This window comes from Hemicordylus capensis, chromosome 6 (genome assembly GCF_027244095.1).
Source record: "Hemicordylus capensis ecotype Gifberg chromosome 6, rHemCap1.1.pri, whole genome shotgun sequence".
NCBI classification, from domain to species: Eukaryota; Metazoa; Chordata; class Lepidosauria; order Squamata; family Cordylidae; genus Hemicordylus; species Hemicordylus capensis.
Window position 1 is genome coordinate 162,932,588 of NC_069662.1, and position 22,887 is coordinate 162,955,474.

At 48.7% G+C, this 22,887-nt stretch overlaps 1 protein-coding gene across 3 annotated transcripts in view; it reads right to left on the reverse strand.

Moving 5' to 3' along the window:
• CRHR2 (corticotropin releasing hormone receptor 2) overlaps positions 1-21,287 on the reverse strand; it is a 306,121-nt gene extending 284,834 nt beyond the window's left edge. For all 3 annotated transcript variants that reach the window (XM_053265000.1, XM_053264999.1, XM_053264998.1), the window contains exon 1: positions 20,984-21,287. In XM_053265000.1, coding sequence (XP_053120975.1) covers positions 20,984-21,055 — 72 coding nt within the window. In that variant the 5' untranslated portion in view covers positions 21,056-21,287. The remainder of the gene's footprint in view (positions 1-20,983) is intronic.
• Between the last annotated feature and the right edge of the window lie 1,600 nt (positions 21,288-22,887).

Genomic DNA, 22,887 nt, shown 5'->3' on the forward strand with positions numbered 1-22,887 from the left:
TAAAAATAAATCACTTCTTTAATCTCTGTCTTGATTGCTTAGTATTTGCTTTCCCTCTAAATCCATCCAAGAAGGCTTTTAGTAATTCAGTCAGGATTACTCTGAACTTCAGCGAGGTTTAATTAGTTTTATTTACATTGAAAATAAGGTATGTCAAGGAGGAACACGCTACAGAATCTCTTGTTATTTATCATCAAGAAACACAGAAGAGTTCCAAAGTGAATGTACCGGTTTAAGTACACTTAACCTTCTCTACAGCAGATTCGACGAGTGAATTTATGTAATCCATCTTTACAGGGAAATGTCACCAAATAAGACACTCCCAGGGGCTAGTGGGGAGAAGTTTTGGTGTGCTAAGAACAAGTAACTATGAATAATGTGTCTCTTCATAATGTTCTCTCCCTGTGAACCAGCTCACATAATTTCACTCAAAGAGCCAGCAGGCAATATTCCTCCTAAACAAACGGTATTGAAATCCAATCCTGCCTGGAATGCTATAGCTACAGATGATTTAATAGACTATTAAAACACATAAGGGAAGCCTTTATGTTCCCTAAAGTTGAGTATTTACATATTTCTTCATCCAATTCGGCATCAATGCCACCGTGTCAATTGTAACCCGATTCGGTTTATCACAGATTGGAATATTGCAGAATCTGAGGTTCCCTCAGCCTGCGAGATGGAAGGGAAACAGAGGCTGGTGCTGTAAATGACCACACAGAATATCTCATTTTTTTAAATAGCCAAGTTGAGCCAGAGGCACATCCCCTGGTTGGGCCTCCCAAAGAGGACCTGGATGCTCTCCCAGCTTTCCTTCCACCTCCACACAGCCATTGATCCCAATGGCCAAGGAGGCGAACTCATCTGGGACGAACCAAAGGTTCAAACATAATGTGCACCTGAGGTGGAACTGTACCTACTTTGTCAAGCCAGTGGTGGCTAGTTGCAGGTGCCACTGGGGGTGGGGGCAGCAGGAGGTAAATTAAGTGTAAATTAGTAGGTACTTACTTCCTGTACTGCCACAGCTGAAAGCGTTTAGGAACATAGGAACATAGGAAGCTGCCATATACTGAGTCAGACCCTTGGTCCATCTAGCTCAGTATTGTCTTCACAGACTGGCAGTGGCTTCTCCAAGGTTGCAGGCAGGACTCTCTCTCAGCCCTGTCTTGGAGATGCTGCCAGGGAGGGAACGTGGAACCTCCTCCTCTTCCCAGAGCAGCTCCATCCCCTGCAGGGGGAATTTCTTCCAGTGCTCACACTTCTAGTCTCCCATTCATATGCAACCAGCACAGACCCTGCTTAGCTAAGGGGACAAGTGATGCTTGCTACCACAAGACCAGCTCTCCTCTCCTAGGCATGCCTCCCAGCACCTGCTACAGAGGAAGATCGGCTCCACCACTCAGCTGGCCTTCGCACATGCGTAGAGGCCATTTGCTGGCCATGCAAATGGCCTCCGACACCTGAATGGTGGAGCCAGTCCTCCACCACAGCAGGTGCTGGGCGGCGTGCCACTGCTGAGAAGTGCTTTCAGGGGAGGCAGTAGGGGAGGGAAGCACCTACTAATTTACACTTAAAGTTGCCTCCAGCAGCCCCACCCCAGAGGCGCCCACACCAGCCGCAATTGTGTCGAGCCAACTTCAAACCTTGGTTGAAGAAGCCATCTTGTGGCCCCATTTGAACCTGAGGTTCCCACACTGGCATGAGTTCAGACAATCACAGACAAGTCTAAGATTGTTGTGTATGTAGGTTACTGACATTGTATGTATGTAGGTTTCACATTAAGTGTAAACCCACCCACAGAATCATGATCATTCTGGTCAGGTCAGTCATGCCACGGAGTCACCAGAGAGCTTTGGTTGGCCCAGAGCCTGACAACTTACTTGACCAGTTAATTCAACATATTTTCTTTCCCATCACGAACAGTGACTGGGGGGGGAGCTTAAACCTTTGTGAGGATTATTTCCGCCACAAGCTGACCGTCCTTGGTTTTTAAAAATTAACATTGCTGTTCTGAAATCCACTGAGATGTGCAAGAGCAGTTCCTACTGAATAATTTAAAGTGTTGTGGGGGTTTGGTTGTGTTTTTTTTTGAGACGGGCTAAATGAAGGAACCCATTAAAAATAGACCATTTCCATCCTAGGTTTTATAGCACTTCTGAAATATAATATTAAATATTCATGCAGGCCTTGGGAGGTGTCCAGGGTATCCTTGAGTGGGAAGTGCTAAACGGATTTGCTGGACAGCTCCAGGACCTTAGAGATGCGGGTTAGGTTATGCTTTGCAAGGGCAGCAACAAGTATATTGTTTGCCCCCAACATTAGCTACGTGCAAAGTCAGGGGGCTGGTTGCTGGGCCATGACCCACTCGGGTGTGGGCCAGAGGCTGGCAACTTAGCCGGGTCGGTGGGGTTCACTTGAGCGTCAGGTTCCAGAGGGACAACAGCCAGCTATAATCCAGGAACCATCATCCCTACGTAGAAATGGGCTTCCGTACCTGTAAAAGGTAAAGCGTGCCGTCGAGTCGGTGTCAGCTCCTGGCGACCACAGAGCCCCGAGGTTCTCTTTGGTGGAATACAGGAGGGTTTACCACTGCCATCTCCCGCACAGTATGAGATGATGCCTTTCAGCATCTTCCTGTATCGCTGCTGCCCGATATAGGAGATTCCCATAATTCTGGGAAACATACCAGTGGGGATTCAAACCGACAACCTCTGGCTTGCTAGTCAAGTCATTTCCCCGCGGCGCCATTAGGCAGCAGGTTTTTTTTTCCCTCGTGCAAGGAAAACCAAGCTGCAACCCAAGAATCCCTGCCATATGTGGAAGCCCGTCAAACACAAAGTGCTCGTTCACGCCACCACTGGCGGCGGCACTGGCTTGTCCTAATAAGCCGGGGGGGGGATGGGCTGCAGCTGCCCCCGGCTCCTGGCAGCAACTCTCTCTCCCCTCTCACCCCACCCCAGGGTTAATGAGAGTCATGTTGCCTGCAGACTGGCCATTCGTCAGGTACAGCTGCATGGGCTAAGACCTCTCTTAGCCTAACTTACCTCACAGGGTTGTCGTGGGGATCAGCAGAACCATGTACATCGCCCATGGCTCCTGGGAGGGAGAGGGGCATAGAGAAGTAAAAATAACTAAATAAATAAAATGCTGTCCTCGATATTTGGTAACTAATAGTGGGAATATTATCCGTCGACACTCTAGCCCAAGACAGACTTCACTCGGTTTATGGCTTCCATTTCCCCTTTTTGGTTTTCTCCTCACCTGTACTATACTACAGTAGGGCCAGGCAACCTGAGGCTCTCCTGCTGCGGCAGGACTACAAATCCCATCATCACTGCCCAAAATTTACTGAAGCTGGGGATGATGGGGATTGTAGTCCAACAGTTACCATTCAGGCTGGCCAAGACTGACCTTGATGAGACAGAATGTTCAAAGAGTGTGACAGGCGTCTGGCAACTGGTGATGGGTTTTTTCCTCATGTGAACCAGTTTAAGCAGTCTGACTTGGGTTACCTTCTGTCTGTCAGGGATGCAGGAGCAGCTTCCTGCTGCCCTGAGCAGGGAGGTCAGACTTTGAGTCTACTTCCATTTAAATAAGGCAAAGAGAGGGACATGCACAAAATAGGTCCATATTGAAATACTCAAACATAAGCAGTTGTAGCTCTCCCCCCCCCCGGCAACTCTCATTTCAAAGGAAGCAATTTTCCTGGACACAAATTAATCTGCTTGAAGATACGACACAGCAATACATTAATCAATAGGAGACCAAAGCCGGCGCTGACTCCAATGTGACTGGAATCCACGCTGAAATCCAATCTCTTCCCTTTCTCCCAGCAAAATACCACAGATGACAAAAGGTCACCTGGTTCTTGCTCTACCAGGACTATCCAGGCAGGAACACACATATTCTGTAATAAATTTGTGTCTAGGAGTTTCTCCCACAAAATGGACCAAGTGAAATAATGTGGGAGTACCCTAAGGTTTGGGGGAGCTAAGCAACCTATATTTTAGAGGTCTGCCCAGATTTTTATTTTCTTGGCCAGTTAGCAAGATCAGGGAATGTACAGCAAGGGGTGGGGTCTAGCAGAAAAGGTTCCCCCTCCCCATTTGTTTATAAACATAAATTGCCATAGAGTACCAAAAATAATAATGCACACAAGCATTATATGGGCGGTGGTGGCAACATGGGACCTCCTGGGCGCTTTCCAGACTAGCTGCTCAAGAGCAGAAAAATGCCTCCATTCAGGAAAGACACATTTGAAATGTAAACAGCAGGGGAGCAGTCTTGCAGGAACCAACAACCCGAAAAAACAGCAACTTTCTTACGCTGGATATATGACGTCCTAGCTCTACATTGCAGCGATTAAATTCGCAACAAGGCATTGGAAATGTGAACGGCACCCTGCCATCTGCGTAGGGACTGCGGTGTCACAACGCAGGAAGTGTGGAAGCACGCTTCCGAGATACGGCATGACCCCGTTGCAGGGTCTAATCTGGAAAGCGTCCTGGATCAGATTTAAGATCAATCTGTTCCAGCCTGCAGCTTCCCACAATGCCTCCAGGAAGCCACAACAGGACACCAGGGCAGCCTTCACCCACAGTTGCAAGTGGCATTCAAAGGCACAGTGCTGCTGAACAAGGAAGTTCCATTCTTAGCTTTCATGGTGAATACATCTAATCCTCTTGCAAAAACTTCTTAGCCAGAGGCACAGAAATCCGTAAAGGATGCACTGTGTGAAGAAGTCCTTGAATCATTTTGTCTGCCCTGAATCCCTTGCCAGTTTCTCCAAGACCACAAATTCTGGTGAGTGAGAAAAACTCCCCTCTGTCTACTTTCTCCACACAGCGGAAGCATCACACCAAAAGAATTCCCCACTGTCACCCACCTCCCATTGAAGAGTTTGAGCACCATGGTAGAAACTGCTTGCAGCCCAGTCCTGCTTACTCAGAGTAAGCCCCATTAAGTTCAAGCAAACGTACTCCGTGATCTACTTGGATTGTCTAATCCTGACAGAAGTCTTTCTCGTCATCCATGACAACTCCTGCTACAAATATTTATACACCACTTTTCAACAAAAGTGCTCAAAGTGGTCAAGATAGATAAAATGGTTCCCTGTCCCAAAGGGGTTCACAGTCTAAAAGGAAATACCAGGTAGACACCAGAAACAACCCCTGAAGAGAAACTGGGCTGGGCTGAATAGGGACAGTTGCTCACCCCTGCGAAATATAAGAGAATCAGCTCTTTTTAAAGGGCCCATTTGCTCTGTTAGCAAGGGTTTCAACAGGCCCGTAGGGAGCCCACCGGCCGCCGTGGTCCTGATGCTGGCAGCTCCCTTCTTCATTGATTTCTGCATGTACATTAGCGCGCACATGCGCCCAAGCCATGCCCCCTGCTTCCACATCAGATGCAGGGAGTGTGGTCTGTGCAGAGACAGGACTATTTATCCTCCTTGCAAAGTTTCCCCTCCTCAGTTAGGGGTTCCTTGGATTGCTGACCGGGAGCTCCTTTCTCTGCCTCCCAGTCAGCGATTCAAGGAGCTGCTGGCTGGCGTGGGGAAACTCAGCAATGGGACTGAGTGGCCCCATCCGGGCACTGGCCATACCCCCTGCATCTCTTGCTAAGAGCGAGGTAGCGGGGTGGAATGAATTGCTGGCTGGGAAGGAGAGGGGTGTGTGCCTCGGGGTGCTCCCAGCTGGCGAACTCTCCAGCTGGGTGCAGGAGGGTTGGGAGCAGGGGGTGCCTTGGTGGCTCTTCCAGACCCTGGAGGCCAAGGGATGCTTGTCACCCCCTGATCCATGGTCCCCATGCCCCTGGATTACAGGACCCCTTTTATTACGTGGCCCTTTTAACACAAGATGCCAAGGACTCAACGTGGGACGACCTCCATGCAAAGCAAGCAGTCTGTCTTTGGCTTGTGCCTCCCCCCTCGAACACAAGATTCTCTCAATCTCCATGAAGGTTCATACGGCAGCCTCATCAAACCAGAGTTTCGAGGATTGATTGTTTGCCAGGGGAGGCTACAATACTTGACATTGTATACAACCAATACTAACCTACCCATAACATGGGACCATAATATGGTTTTTCATCTGACAAATGTGATTGATTTATTTTTTGTAAAACACTAAATAATAGGTGGCCAACAATGTGGCAGGAGGTGATGGGAGTTGTAGTCAAACAAAAGCTGGAAAGCCTCAGGTCAGCTGACACTGCATTCAATAATTACAAAGCAGATCCCAGCAAAGTCCAAAAGTTAGAACTGTATATATTTTTTGTATATTTATATACAATTCAATGTACATATTGAACTCTTTTTTGGGGGTATAGGGTTTATTATTATTATTATTATTATTATTTTAAAAATAAGTTTTTAATGTAGGGGAACCTACGCATTTAATTCATTTCCTGGCACACTGCAGGGCAAAATAATCAAGGAGTGATCTTCCTAAAATATTCCTTCACTTGAATGCCTCTAAATTGCTACCCTGCAGCTACAAAATAAATGCACGGCTGGAACATGAGAACCAGCAGCATGGCCAAGCGTTTACCAGCATGATCCCACTAGAAGGCACTTATTTCTCCATCCATCCACATCAGAAAGCAAATCTGGCTGACGTTGGGTCCAAGGTGGGTTTTAAATGCTCACCACAACCTGATCAGGTGCCCAGGAGGATCAGAAGCTATATGGAACTGCTTGCAATATGTATTCATATCACACTAACGGCTTGGCTAGATGCATCCAATAGAAATGCATCCAATAGAAGCATCCATGAACAAACAGACAGGTGAGGGGATTCTTGATTCCACTCTTCATCCGTAATCCTAACTACGGAAATGTGGGACTCCATTTCCTCATCAGCCCTCTTCACACGTTATCCTCGGAGGACGGTGTACTGAATACACCGTCCAAAGCGGGAACAGAAGCCCCACCCCCTGGCCTGTCAACCACGCCCCCTCTTTCCCGCTGTGGTGCAGCTCACGCTTCCAGCCTTCCGTCTGAAGTAGTGAAGGCTGTAGGCATGGTGGCGGGCACTCCCATGGTCATAGAATCGGGCGCTCAGGCCTGCTGGCCACGGAAGTGTCCGCCATCACACTTACAGCCTTCACCACTTCAGGCAAAGGCGGTCAGCATGAGAGGGGGAGTAAGGGGTGGGGTCGATGTGCAAGAGGGGCAGGACTCCCATTCCTACATTGTACACAAGCACACTGTCCTTATATGTGAAGAGGGCTATAGTCATCTCTTATTACCACTGCCTTTCGCACGGCTCTCCCTCCTTCCTCCTCACTGCTGAACTTCAGATTGTAAGCTACCTGGGGCAGGGGTCTGCTTATGCGCCATCTCTGTTGGCAGTTCCTGTTTTGATCCCCTGACCCTAGTAAACCACTACTCCTCTTCAGAGGTGCTCTTACCCCTGGACTCTGGGGCCAAGGTCCAGGGCCTCCACACCCCCTGCCCCCCCCAATCATCTCTAGTCTGTCCTGGGTGGTGTGGTTTGTGCCCTCAAGAATCGATCTGTTTAAAAATGCTTAATGCAGTGGGGCAGGGCCTCCAAAGGCCTTTAGGTCCAGGCTCCAAAATTACCAAGGTGCAGCTCTGCTCCTCTTGTGTGGGGGATGCCACAATAACATTTTATTCATGTGATTTGCTCACATCGCCCCCCCCCCTTTCAGGGTCCAGCTTCCACTCCCAGGATTGCTCAGAGTTGCATCCCTGAGTGGGGTGAGTGGATGCATCCTGCCTTTAGTGCATATGTTTGCAAATGCAGGCACATGGGCACTCAGCACCAAGCAATAATGTGCACCCGGCTGCTTCACCCACCTACCCCTACAGTTACTGGGGTCTTTTATGAGTCACCTGTGGGAAGACAATTCTTTTTCTACTGTGTCTTCAACCTAAAGGACACCACCGTTATGGAGTACACTGAAGCAGCACACAGTAAGGAATGAAAAACCTTCAGGGAATGTGTAGTACCAGGCATGTGCCTGGGGAAGGTAGGAGTCAAAAATCCTTTGTATCGGAGCTGAGGCATTGCAAGCGTGTCTCTACTTTTGTTTTTGAAATGTTGGCGTGTATAGGATCTGTATATGTTAAATGTTTTGGGGGCGGGCTTCAATTGCCCTGCAGATTGATGCCACATTACACATCAAAAATGAACAACCAATGTCCACCTCTCCAAAGACAAAAATATTAGGGCTGTTCCCCTTTGCTTCCGAATGCATACAACGAGAACTGATGCGACACAAGCTTTATCGGATCGTTTTTCATTGGATACGATTTGGTGAAAAATTTCTCCAATAAAGGTACAATTTATTACAAGACAATAGCATAATGTATTGTATTGAACTGTATGGTGGCGGTGCGGGGGGGGGGGGCTTACTTGAAACCTAAAGCCTGGCTCCCTTCTATATGGATTCCAGCTGCCTTCAGGACAGCCGTAGCAGAGGTGCTTTAAAACACTGCCCTTTCCCTCTGGAATTGCCCCACAAAGCCCAGGTAAGACAGCAATGCATGCAGTTGCATCTTTTCCCTGGTGCATTATGAGGAGGGGGAAATGGCCATTCCCTATAACTACAAGGAGCATCCACTTTACCTCTAGGTAATGCACCAGGGAAAAGGCACCATGTTGTGACAGTGCTTCCTTGCCTGGGGCACTGGGGGGCAATTCAAGAGGGGAAAGGGTGGCCTTCTAAAGTGCCTTCACTGCAGCTGCCCAGAAGACAGCCAATTCCCACATGGAAGAAAGAAGGGAGCCCACGTCTTGGTTAGGGTAAGCTCCTCATCCCCACTGATGCATCAAACCAATCCGATTGGCTTAATTTGATGTATTCCCCCAACTGCATCATCCACAATGCAATCATTACTGGTATCAAACTGGAACCATTTCCTGTACTGATAATGTCCTCCACACAACGCATTAAAATATATATCGGGACACCTTGATCCTCTGAATCCTCCCCTAGCACCACCACTCCCCAACCTATACTGTAGCTTTGGAGACTGAAACCTAACGCACAAGATGCTCAGGTTCAGGGATCCCCTGGGCTCGTTCACACACACATGGCCCAAACACACAAAGAGGGACAGGGATGGGCCACCCTGATGTCACTGAAGGACACCCCAACATGCTGCCAGGGTGACTTTCAATCGTGTAGAGGGGGCTGTTTATCCAAACAGCCCCAACACATGATTGAAGGATGTCATGACCATGATTTGAAACATCCTTCAGTGATATCAGGGTGGGCACCCTCTCGAAGCAGTGTGTGTGTGTGTGTGTGTGTGTGTGTGTGTGTGTGTGTGTGTGAGAGAGAGAGAGAGAGAGAGAGAGAGAGAGAGAGAGAACTGGCCCACAGAATATTTACCATGGAGAAGACAGATCACCCAGCTAGTGGATAGAGAGAAATTCTTCTCCCTCTCACATACTGTAACACTAGAACCAGGGGTCATTCCAAGAAACTGATTGCCACGAAATCTAGGACCAACAAATGGAAGTACTTTTTCACACAACGCTTAATCCCCTTGTGGAATTGTCTGCCACGAGATGTGGTGGCAACCAACAACTTGGATGGCTTTCAGAGGGGTTTGGATAACTTCATGGAGGAGAGGTCTATCAATGGCTTCTAGTTGGAGGGCTAAAGGCCACCTCCAGCCTTGGAGGATGGATGCCTCTGAGTACCAGTTGCAGCAGAGTGACAACAGGAGAGAGGGCATGCCCCCAACTCCTGCCTGTAGGCTTCCAGTGGCATCTGGTGGGTCACTGTGCACAACAGGATGCTGGACTAGATGGGCCTCCTTGGGCCTGATCCAGCAGGGCTGTTCTTGTGTTCTTATGTTCTAGGATGCAGTCTGATGTTTGGTTCATTGTAATCACACGTCCACTACATCCGCCCTGCCCTCCGAGGCAAAACATCAAGTCTTGTTGGAATTAGGAATAACCTGAGTTTTTTTAAAAAAATAATCTCTCTTTATAAAGGATCGATCTGGACCTTACCACTCCCCCGCCACACACACCCCCATTAGCTCTACTGCAGACAAAAGCTCTTCAGGGGAGGATAAAGAGTGGGGCGACTGAAATGATGAAGTGCTGTTACTTTCCATGTGCAAACAGGAACATTTGAAATATAAACCTTTCAGCAGCAGAAACTTTTGCCAGTTCCAAGTGCTTGGAATAGCCTTTGGGGGATAAGAGTATGAGAGACAAGGTCATTGTGGCCACGGATGAGGGGGGCTGTGTAGATCAAGGACATCTGAGGACTCAAGCTTGAGAACCCCTGGATTGAAGCTCATCTACATATTAAGGTGTGGAAAGGCATCTAGAGGCAAGCCACGGCAATGGGTAGGGATACCTCTAGGACTTCTCATTGCTCAGGGAAGCAGGGAGCTGGGAACAATATAAAATGGAAGAGGGAAGGGATTGAAAGGTCTATTTGTGGCTATCAGTCAGATGGCCATAGGCCACCTCCAGCCTCAGAGGCATGATGTCTCTCGATACCAGTTCCAGGGGAGCAACAGCAGGAGAGAGGGCCTGCACATATCTCTTGCCTGCGGGCTTCTCAGAGGCATCTGGTGGGCCACTGTATGTGAAGCAGGATGCTGGACTAGATGGGCCTCCTTGGGCCTGATCCAGCAGGGCTGTTCATATGTTCTTAAAGCACAGCAAGGGCAGGTGATTAGGGGTGACTGAACCATCTCCCACGCTTGTACTTTTTGCCATGAAACAACTATGGGGATTTTTCACCCAGAGAGGTTTACTTCTGGTTGTGGAGTCACACTGGACAAGGAAGCAGCTGGGGTGTAACAGTTAAAGATAGGAGGGGGGAGGATTCAGCTGCCTCCTCTTACCCACTCATATTGCACTTAAATTGCACCCACTACTCTTCATAAGGATTCAGGAGAGGATTCCATTTTAGCGCTCCAGTCTGCCACCATCTAGAGTTGCCACCCTCCCAGATTGTTAACTTAAAAGTAGCGTAAAGTTGTGCCGTTGAGTCGGTGTCCACTCCTGGCGACCACAGAGCCCCGTGGTTGTCTTGGGTGGAATCCCGGAGGGGTTGGCCATGGCCTTCTCTCGTGCAGTGTGAGATGATGCCTTTTAGCATCTTCCTATATCGTTGCTGCCCGATATAGTAGCAACGGGGATTTGAACAAGCAACCTTCTGCTTGTGATTCAAGTATTTCCCTGCTGCGCCATTAGGATTCAGGAGCAGATTCCATTTTAGCACTCCAGTCTGTCGGTGTCAACTCCTGGCGACCACAGAGCCCAGTGGTTGTCTTGGGTAGAATACAGGAGGGGTTGACCATTGCCTTCTCCCGCTCAGTGTGTGGAGATGGCGATGCCTTTCAGCATCTTTCCTATATTGCTGCTGCCCAATATACGTGTTTCCTATAGTCTGAGAAGCATGCCAGCAGGGATTTGAACCAACAACCTCTTGCTCCCTAGGCAAGTTACTTCTGAGCCATTAGGTGGCGTAAATGTAAATTGTGCTGTCAAGTCAATTTCAACTCCTGGCGCCCCCAGAGCCCTGTGGTTGTCTTTGGTAGAATCCAGGAGGGGTTGACCAGTGCCTCCTCCCACGCAGTGTGAGATGATGCCTCTCAGCATCTTCCTATATCGCTGCTGCCCGAGATAGTACCAGCGGGGATTCGAACCAGCAACCTTCTGCTTGTTAGTCAAGCATTTCCCAGCTGCGCCATTAGGAGATTTCAGTGGCTTAATACTGAGAAGAAGGCTGGGAAATAAAATCTCCCAGAAAAGCTTCATTCCAAACTGGCAACTCTCCCCTCCATCACATCTCACGTGGCCCTCAGATTTTCCTGGAAGCATCAAAGCCTAAGGTTATCTGCTGACTTCTTGCCCATACACTATTTCATCCTTTGTGATGATAAATTGAATCCTTAAAGAAAAAGTGGAAGGGCAAGCAAGGAGGGGGAGGGGGGAGATCTGGTCTTGGGGTAGCAAGCATGAACTGTTCCCTTCGCTAAGCAGGGTCTGCTCTGGTTTGCATTTGAATGGGAGACTGCATGTGAGCACTGTAAGATATGCCTCTTAGAGGATGGGAAGAGCACCTTGCCTGCTTGTGTGCAGAAGGTTCCAAGTTCCTTCCCTGGCAGCATCTCCAAGATAGGGCTGGGAGAGATTCCTGTCTGCAGCCTTGGAGGAGCTGCTGCCAGCCTGTGTGGACAATACTGAGCTAGATAAACCAATGGTCTGACTCAGTATATGGCAGCTTCCTATGTTCCTATGAGAGAGGCAGGAGGAGATTAAAGAACTATTTAAAGTGGAGTCCAGCAGGGTCCAAGAAGGAACACTCCCAAGATTTACCTGATAATTTGCCCCATATCTGGAGCTCAAACTACAAAATCACAGCAGGCTCCCAGGGTCTGAGAGGTTTGCAGGTGTGTATGTGTGTGTGTTTATGACCAAAAGCTTTGTCTGTGCCCAGATGGTTCCAAATGGACCTTGCCAGTAACCTTGCTTTAAATGCAAGCTGGGCTGATCCGTCTCTTGCGTTGAGTCGGCAAAAAAGCGTTTGTACTCCAGAGAGGCTTATTACAGTAATTGTGTTGTGGGCAGGGAGGATCTTTCTAAAACGCCACTCATGGTGTGCGATGGTGGTGGGGAGAGGGGAAAAAACACCTCAGCAAATGTTTAATAGGATTTACGGAATAAGCCCATCAGTCTGCAAATGCTATTTGGCAACCTCAGCTGTGAGAAAGAACGGATCCCAGCCACAGCGAGAGCACAACCTTCAGCAAAAAAGCACGACAATGTTTTTAGGAATGTTGTGTTTTTGGTATGCAAAACACAAATGCATCATGAGAGGAGGCCAAAGAAAGTGAGATTCAGGGTGGACACACAGGAAGCTGTCTGATACTGGATCACAACACTGATCCATCTGACTCAGCATTGTTTAGGCCAGGGCTGTACAACTTTGGCCCTTCAGCTGTTGGACAGGGGGAACCAGGGCTCAAACCCCCATTCAGCCAGGAATCTCATAAGGACATAAGAACAGCCCTGCTGGATCAGGCTCAAGGCCCATCTAGTCCAGCATTCCGTTTCACACAGCGGCCCACTGGATGCCTCTGGGAAGCCCACGGGCATGAGCAGAAGGCATGCTCTCTCTCCTGCTGTTGCTCCCTTGCAACTGGTATTTAGAGGCATCTTGCCTCTGAGGCTGGAGGTGGCCCACAGCCACCACACTAGTATCTCATGTCACGACCTTAGACCAGTCACTCTCTCTAAGCCTATCCTACCTCACAGGGTTGTTGTAAGAATCAAATGGGTTGGGGGCAATCCTGGTATGCTTCACTGTACTAAAAATTTAATAGATATTAAAAAGTGGGAAGGATGAATGAGGGAAAGTTTTGTACCTTTAAATGTGATTTTTTTTTTAAAAAAGTGAGTCTGAGTTTCTGGAGTTGGCTCAGCCGGTGGGAATCAGCTTTGGAGGGATGCAAAGATATGTTGCTTCTTCACAGTTAGCATTATCTGCTAGCTCCCCACTACTCAGCCTGTATAAACCAAAGCCTTTTACAAACACACCACACACATTTCCAGTACTCACAAGGAGACTGATCCTGCAAAGTGGCACCTGCAGCATTTTACCACTAGGGGGAGAGAGCAAAAGCATATACCTTTTGTTCTATAGATTCCTATATGGCAGGAGGAGTTTTCAACCTTGGGTCCCCGGATACTTTTGGACTACAACTCCCAGCATCCCCAGCCACAACAGCCAAAGGGGATGATGACCTCATCTGGGGACCCAAAGCTGAGAACCTTTTCTCTATAGGGACATCTTTTAAGGGGGCAAAGTATCACCTTGGAATTAGTAAGCAACACCACCCTCCTCTCAGTTTGATTTGGAGCTGGGCTCAGCTAAAATGAGCTATTAAAAAATAAATAAATCAGAATAGTCGTTTTGTTTTTTCCTGAGCCCAATAGCAGAATTTTGGAAAGCTTAGTGCACTCCTGATTCAATCATCAGGAGTATGGCAAGGCTTGGACATCTTGCCCACAAGTTCCCCCACAAGCCACCCTCCCCAAAGCCCCTAAGTACTGCAGTTGCCCTGAAACTTAATGGGGGAAGCAGTGGTAACTGGACAATGTCCATTTCTCCCTTGTGCTTGCACCGTCTTACATGCCAGGGATTTTGGGAAATCTAATTTTCCAGGGCACCTGAGTACTCCATAGAAACATGTTTAGTAGAGTCTCTAAAGATCTGAACATGAGACACTGTTGAGTGTTCTCATGGCAGTTTCTCAAGGAGGCCCGGGACATATAGTTTCCCAAGGCACCTTATGAGTACCCACTGAGTACTTGGGCAAACCCCTGGGAAACTATATGTCGTAGGCTTCCTTGCTGACTTCATATGCTTTCTGAGCTGGAGAAGAGCTTCTCAGGGAAATGGCATTCAACTTGCCGATCACTAGGGACTAGAGACATTTGTATTATGAACCAAATAAATAGAAGCTTAGGAGGCCTCTCTTATTAGGATTAGCCCTTAGAAAAAAACCATCACAGGACGGTAATGATGTACGCTACGCCGGTGTGGTGTAACGGTTAACGTGTTGGACTAGGCCTGGGGAGACATGAGTTCAAATCCCTATTCAGTCATGAAACTCACTAGGTGACTCTGGGCCAGTCACTTCTCTCTCAGCCTAACCTTCCTCACAGGGTTGTTGTGAGGATAAACATAACTGGGCTCCTTGGAGAACGAGTGGGATATACATGTAAAAAAATAAAAACAAAAACAAAAATCAGGACCATGTGGCCATTCAATAGGTAACTGCAGCAAGGCTTTCCAATGAGTGTGCCTGAACACTCAATGTACGATATCATGTGCCCCATGCATGTTACATTGTGAGGTATATACGAAAATAGATCATTTTTATATGTCTAAAAGACATAATGGGTGAAGTAGATGCTCCGTCTCAGGTGCAAAACATTTGCAAAGACTAAGGAAATCCTATTCCCCAAATATTTTTTGCTCTCCTTTCTACTCCCTTACCCAGAGAAGAGGCAGAAGAGATTCACCTCAAACTGTCAAATCATTGCAACAGATTAAGGCTTCAGCAGAAATTAAAAGACAGCCTGCTCTGTTTTCAGACTGGCAGAAACGTACACTTGGTTGTAAGTAACTTATTTACTGACACCTCCCACATTTTCTAAAGTAAAGTAAAGTTCTGCCCTCAAGTCAGTGTCGACTCCTGGAGCCCACAGAGCCCTGTGGTTGTCTTTCGTGGCATACAGGAGGGGTTGACCATTGCCTCCTCCTGCACAGTATGAGCATCTTCCTATTTCGCTGCTGCCCAATATAGGCGTTTCCCATAGTCTGGGAAACATATCAGCGGGGATTCGAACCGGCAACCTCTTGCTCCCTAGGCAAGTTATTTCCCCGCTGTGTCATAAAGTACCACTGCAAAAGGATGTCCTGCCCGCCCCACAGTGATGTTTTTGTCCAGTATTTGAACTATGATAGGCACTGGGGCACTCTTCTAAAAAGTTTGAAACTTAAGCCCTCGTGCTGGTTCCCAGGTAGAAGGGGAGGTGCAAACTTCAGAGCCCAGAAAGGATAGCTTCCGGTACCGGTTTTGTCCCCACAGAGAGCATAAGACTTAAGAAGGGTAAAGCAGTGCTTCCCGTTAAGTGTGTCACAGAATACTACATTGGCCAAGGGGCTGTACTGGCATGGTCAGAGTCAGCTCCAAAGATAGGGAGCTTAAGTTTTTCGAACTGTCTTGCCCTATAATGCACAAGGAATTTAAGCTCTCAATTTCTGGAGCTTTCTTGCTCCCTTAGGACTCTCTGTGCCCAACAGCAATGTATGCTAAAATCAATAAATATTTAAACAGCCTTAACACCAACACCACCAAAAAACACACAAGTGTGTTTCTGTTGGAGGTTCGTGGGTCCCCCTCCCCCAACTTTTTAATATAGATTTGCCTCAGGATTAAAAACGATGGAAACTGAGGACGAGGAAGAAGGAGATAAGAAAATGATTTGCAGCTTCTTTCCACATATATTCTAGCGATGAGGCTTTTAAATTACAGTTTTAATCACTTGGATGATGGATTGTTTCATTGCAACCGCTTTTAGCATTGTTTATTACTGATACTGTAAAACTGCAGTATATTTCATTTGTGGTTATCTATCTATCGATCTAATTTGTGGACAACCCCAAACGTCAAGTCTCTGGGCAGTTTACAACAATGAAAAGCTGAAAGCAATTTAAAACAGTCCAGTTAAAAAGCTTGGGTGAATAAATGTGTCTCTGGATACTTCCTACAAGTTCTCAGAAATGGGGAGGCTCTTACTTCAGCAGGGAGCACATTCCAGAGTCTCGGGGTGGGAACAGAGAAGGCCCGTCCCTGAGTAGCCACCAGACGAGCTGGTGGCAACTGCAGATGAACCTCTCTGGATGATGATCTCAATGGACAGTGGGGCTCACGGTGAAGAAGATGTGCTCTTAACACCTAGCAAAATTTGTTGCTAGATACTGTGGATGGTTTTGCAGGAAAGGCAGGATGTACAGTCTGACGATAAGTAAACTCTGTTCTCAGAAGTATGGGACAGGGGCTGTGCATGCTTTCCCAAATACATTATGGCCATGTTATTCTGGAGCCAAGGATGATCGTAAGAAATTGCCTTTCCACATCTTCAGTCTATGGTTCACCTAATGTCTCTCCCTTCATCTCAAACAGTAGTTTATCACAAGAGTTCTCCACATGGAATCCCAAGATGTGTTGGATTACAACTCCCCTCATTCCCAGCCACTATGGCAAAGGATGGTGGGAGCTATAGCTCCACATCTCAGGGCCTCGAGGGCTTCTGATAACACTTGGCCTGATCAGAAGCCTCTGAGGAGCTCACAAGCAAGGCATGAGAGTGACAGCCCTCCTCTGTTGCTTGCCCCCAATATCTGGTTTCTCAGAGGCTTCTGGATGTGGACGTTCCATGTAGCTATCTAGGCTACTAGTGTCTGATAAATCTCTCCCCCATGAATTTGTTTAATCTATTCTTAAATCTAAAGCAGGTGTGTATGTGTGCGTGATAGATTGGGTAAAGGATACCTAGGTGGCATCCTATGACACTTACAGTATGTGGGAGTAACCCCGCTGAATACAGTAGGACCTAATTTGGAATAACTATGCATACATTTGGGCTGTTAGCCTTTCCTGTGGGGGACATCCTAATGGTAGTCTCACACATTCCAAGTAAGGAAGGAAGGAAGGAAGGAATGTTTATAGTGCATTGTGATGTGCAGAATCTAATCCTCCCAAGAACCACGTCAGCAAGCTCATTAATAACCCCCATTTTACAGAAGCAAAACTAAGGCTGAGGATAAATGAACTTGCCTAAGGCCACCCCCCAAAAACCTAGGCTGCGCAAGGATTAAGACCTATGTCTTCCTGATGTTGTCCATCTCTAAGGTCCAGAATTTGGCACCAGTGTTGCAACGTCATTACTCCTGATATCTGATCAAAATATGCAGCTATTCCAAAAATCTATCATGCATCCCACAATCTGTTTAACCAGCCCTGCTTGCATGAACACACAGGATGTAGTCTCTCGCCCAACTGCATGCATTCTCAAGTCATCTGAACTCCATGCACCAAACTATCTGTAAACCTGAAATGTTTGCAAGTGTGTCAAACCATATTTATTCCCATAAGTAACACAGATGTATAAGAATTAAACTATATGCATTTTCTACACCCCACTCGCCTGTGATGGGGATGGGGCTCGTAGCTCAGTGGCAGAGCATCTGCTTGCCTGCAGAAGGTCCCAGGTTCGATCCCTGGCCATTCCATCTCCAGGTAGGGCTGGGGGGAACTCCTGCCTGAAACCTGGGAGAAGCCGCTGCCTGTCAGTGTAGACAGTACTGAGCTAGATGGACCAAGGGTCTGACTCAGTAGAAGGCAGCTTCCTACGTTTGTTAACAAACCAGCTTCCGTCTCAGGCAGGAAAGGCATAGAGGCTGTCCTCATGAGCAGCCAAGACCGGGGCTGCCCGTGAAAACCGCAGACTGCATCTTAAATGAGGCGGCGGGAGCAAGCACTCCCTTCACCCTGTTTACCTGACCGCGTGAAAGCTGGCTGCTTTCAGCCTGCACTGCAGCATTGACGGGCACATGCCCATCACTGGAGGAATCCCCACAATGCATTGCACACTGGCGCAGTGCATTGTGGGATTCCCAGGGGCCAGGACAATGCATCCTGGCAGAAGCGGAGTGTCTGAGTGTGCAGTCTGCAGGGCCAGCAATGTCCCGGTGATAGTCTGTGGGCAGAGGTGCTCTGACCCCTGGACTTTGGGGCCTCCACACCCCCTGGGGGCCCCCAAGTCCATGTCCTGGGTGGTGTGGTGGCTGTGCCGCTGGACCACGCTGCAGCGGGCAGCCGAGTGCAACTGAGACTTGCGCTGGGTGCTCTAGAGATGGGGGGGGGAGTGGGGAAAGAAATATGTGGGGTGGGAATGTGTTAAGTTGCATGTTGAAACGTTTCTGCTAATGCATATCTGCATAGATCCCCTGCTAACTGGGCAAAGAGGCACCTTTTTAACGTGGTGATTCTCTTTACTGAGCAGGGGGAGAGTAACTGGCCCTCTCCACCCCCAGCATAGCATCCCTCCAGTGACTGTTGCTGGTGTCTGTCTTGTGTTTCTTTTTAGATTGTGAGCCCTTTGGGGACAGAGAGCCATCTTATTTATTTGTTATTTCTCTGTGTAAACTGCCCTGAGCCATTTTTGGAAGGGTGGTATAGAAACCGAATGAATGAATGAATGAATGAATGAATGAATAAAATATACCTATTTTATATTCTTACATTCTTGTGAGTTCGGTTGCTGTTTCTGCCATCAAGAACCCACGTGTTAAAATACTGTGTGTGTCACTGTGCGTGTGTGTGTGTGTGTGTGTGTGTGTGTGTGTAGGGGGATGATGCTTAACTAGCGGGGGTTGTGCCCTCCAAAGGCCTTTAGGTCCAGACTGCAAAATTACCTAGGTGTACCTCTGTCTGTGGGCAAGGTAAGGTTATGCAGCCTTCCTCCCTGCCTGCCCTCCCAAATGGTCATGTGAATGGGCCTGTAGTCTGAAGGCACACATATTACAGCAACTTTGCTGAAGCTATGCAGATCCAGGTCTGGTCTGTGCCTGAATGTGAGACCATGTACATGGGAACATAGGAAGCTGCCTTCTACTGAGTCAGACCATGGGTCCATCTAACCTAATATGGTTTACTCTGACTGGCAGTGACTCTCCAAGGCTTCAAGCATCAATTTTCCCCAGCCCTACCTGGAGATGTCAGGAATTGAACTTTGGACCTTCTCTGTGTTGAGCAAATGCTCTGTCATAAGAATATAAGGTCAGCCCTGCTGGATCAGGCCCAAGGCCTATCTGGTCCAGCATCCTGCTTCACAAAGTGGCCCACCAGATGCCTCTGAGAAGCCCACAGGCAAGAGCTGAGAACATGCCCTCTCTCTTGCTGTTGCTCCCCCGCAACTGGTATTGAGAGGCATCCTGCCTCTGAGACTGGAGATGGTCTATAGCCACCAGACTAGTAGCCAATGATAGACCTCTCCTACATGAATTTGTCTAAGCTCCTTTTAAAGCCACCCAAGCTAGTGGCCATCACCACATCATGTGGCAGAGAAAAGTACTTCCTTTTGTCGGTCCTAAATTTCCTGGCCATCAATTTCATGGGATGACCCCTTGTTCTAGTGTTATGGGAGAGGGAGAAGAACTTCTCTCTATCCACTTTCTCCACACCATGCATGATTTTATAGACCTCTATCATGTTTCCCCACAGTCGTCTTTTTTCTAAACTAAAAAGCCCCAGGTGTTGTAGCCTTGCCTCTTAAGGAAGGTGCTCCATGCCCTTGATCATCTTGGTTGCCCTCTTCTGCACCTTCTCCAGTTCTGTAGTGTCCTATCTGAGGTATGGTGACCAGAACTGTACACACTGCTCCAAATGTAGCTGCACCATAGTTTTGTATAAGGGCATTATAATATCAACATTTTTTTTATTTTCAGTCCCCTTCCTAATGATTCCTAGCATACAATTTGCCTATTTCACAGCTGCCGCACATTGAGTTGACACTTTCAGCAAGCTGTCCACCATGACCCCAAAATCTCTTTCCCGATTAGTCCCCACAAGTTCAGAGCTCAACCATATAGATCAAATAAATCAATAAATAATAAATAATAAATAAATAAACCCTGTGACATTTGCCATTTTTGTGCCAAAATGTGCATCCATTTCACTTGGTTACATTGAACCTCACTTGCCATCTTGGTGCTCATTCACCCTGTTTGCAAATATCTTTTTGCCTCTGAAGAATTTCTGCAATTGTCTTATACTCCTATCAGAGAACAGCAAGATTCAGAGAGAGAAAACTAAAAGGATATTGTTTTTGCGAGGGTTAGGGTTTTGGGATCATATTAGGGTTAGGGTTTGGGGATCATATCACTTTTCCAAAGAGGAGTGGGAACAATAAAAAGGTGGCTGGGGGCTTGATTTGGGTCAGGGCTCCAGAGGGCTTCATCTCGTAGCCGGCTTTCATCACCAGACGCCCCCTCCTCCTCTCCCCACGTGCAAAGCTCTCGCTCGAAAAGGGAGTGCCTCTAGGCATGTGCAGGGCGCCCTTTCCTTCCTCGCGGAATGCTGCGCAAGAGCTAGCCCCCGTGGGTGACTGGCAGACCAACTCTGGCGGGGGAAGGAGAAGGCTGCGAGTTCGAGCTTCTCGTAAAGTAAGCGGTGGCGGCAGCAGGGGTGTGTGTCTGCGTGCGCGCAAAGCGGGGCGCATCAAGCGTGCCACCAACTGAGTTCACTCCATCCACCCGAGGGAGAAGCGCGGCCCCCTCCCCACCTGCAGAGGGAGAGCAGCTTGGTCCCTCCCCAGGGGAGCCCCCCGCCCGAACTCTCCTCCCCGCGGAAATCCCGCAGCTTCTCCCCACTCCACGCCTCGCCAAGAGCTCTCTTCCCACTTACTGGCAGCAAGAGGAAGGCGGCGGGGAGCGCTCGGGGGCTGCGCCGCTGCACCGCCGCCGGCTGCCTCCCCATCGGGCTAGCTCGGCGGCCGCGGAGAGGCGCCCGGCTGGGTCCCGTCCGTCGGTCCGTCCGTCCTTCGCCTGCCTGCCTGCCTTCCGCCTCACCCGCAGCGCCTGGTCCGATCCTGCCTGGAGCGCATCGGGAGCGCCGAGCGAGCGCGGCTCCTCCTGCTGCTGCCGCCGTGGCCGGTCCCGGCAGCAAAGTTCCCTCCTGCTCCTGCGGCAGAAGCGCCTCCCCGCCCGCGCGCCGCTGCCGCCGCCGCCGCCTCCTGCTGCTGCGCCGGGCCGGCCTGCCCTGCTCCTTCCCCGCAGCGGCGCGCCGGGAGGCCAGTGGGACTCGCGGCGGGGGTGGCGGGCAGGGCAGGGCAGGGCGTCCGTTCCTCGCTAGCTCGGGTTTTCCGCGGGGTGGGCGGAGCTGAGAGCTTGGCTCCGCAGAAAGGGCGGCTCCGGGGGGCGGGGCGAGCGTGTGTTCTCTATATACCGCCTCTTCGGTTGACAAGTGGCATATAAATCCTTCTGGCTGGCTGTGGCACTCGGGGTCCTTGTGCCTCTTCCAGAGCATCAGTTGGCTCGCCTCACCCTACCCATCCGCAGTCCCAAAGCAGACTTCAGCAAGAGGGCAGGTACCTTCTGGATCACCTGGAAGAGCTGCGCTCAGCCACCCCTGCTTAACTAAAAATGCCATCTAGTCGTTCCCTTCCCAGTGACGAACCGGGAGGAAAAATCTTGTGCGGCATGAAGCGGGGGGCGGCCGCGTTTTCTTCCTTTTGCGGGGTCTGTGGTGCCACTCAAAAATGTTCCCCTACCACCCCAGGGACAGCAGCCAGCGAGCTCCCACATAGCCACACTCAGCCTGGCAGCCATGCCCTGGAGCCATGCCCATGCCAACAGCCACATCCCCACAGTCACACACACACACACACACACCCTTAAATAGATGCAATAAGGCGGAGGATCGTTTCTGCCTCCCATTCTGTGTCTAGCACCTGGATGACAGGCAGAAATTAAGTTCCCCCAACATTTGGAGAACTTCACAATCAATCAATCAATCAATCAAACAGGTACTGCTTCCAGAGAGCCAGCATGGTGTAGTGGTTAGAGTGCTGGACTAGGACCGGGGAGACGAGACCCGAGTTCAAATCTCCATTCAGCTGGGTGACTCTGGGCCAGTCACTTCTCTCTCCGCCTAACCTACGTCACAGCGTTGTTGTGAGGAGAAACTCAAGTATGTAGTACACCGCTCTGGGCTCCTTGGAGGAAGAGCGGGATATAAATATAAATAAATTAAATAAATAAAAATAAATCCGTATGCTAAGTAAAGTTGCACCTGTTTAATGTCTGCCTGTCATGTGACTGTTAAAAATCTTGGACGCTCTGGCCCTTACAAGGAAGCCCTTTCTCTTAAGAGGTACAAGGTTGGAAAGTGGTAAAAGCACTGAAGCCTAGCAGTTCTGGGATAAAATTGTCAAATAAAAATAAGCATAACATAACAATATTGGAGAGAACAGACATTTTAACAGTGACAGAGTCCTGACATATGAACAACACAGATTTCCCACTGAACAACTTTCCCCTCACAGCAGCTACACATCCTTTCTGTCACTTCTTTCCTTAGGGACACACACAAATATTTCTTTTCCATTTCTCTTTTTGCTGTACTCTTGCACAAATGTACTATATACCACTTGTACCTTCTGGATTTCTCAGAACCAGTGTTGTTTTGGGTCATAGGGATATAGGGAGAACACAGGATACTGCCATAAGCTGAGTCAGTCCATAGGTCCATCTAGCTCACTATTGTCTACACAGACTGGCAGCAGCTTCTCCAAGGTTGCAGCCTGCAAG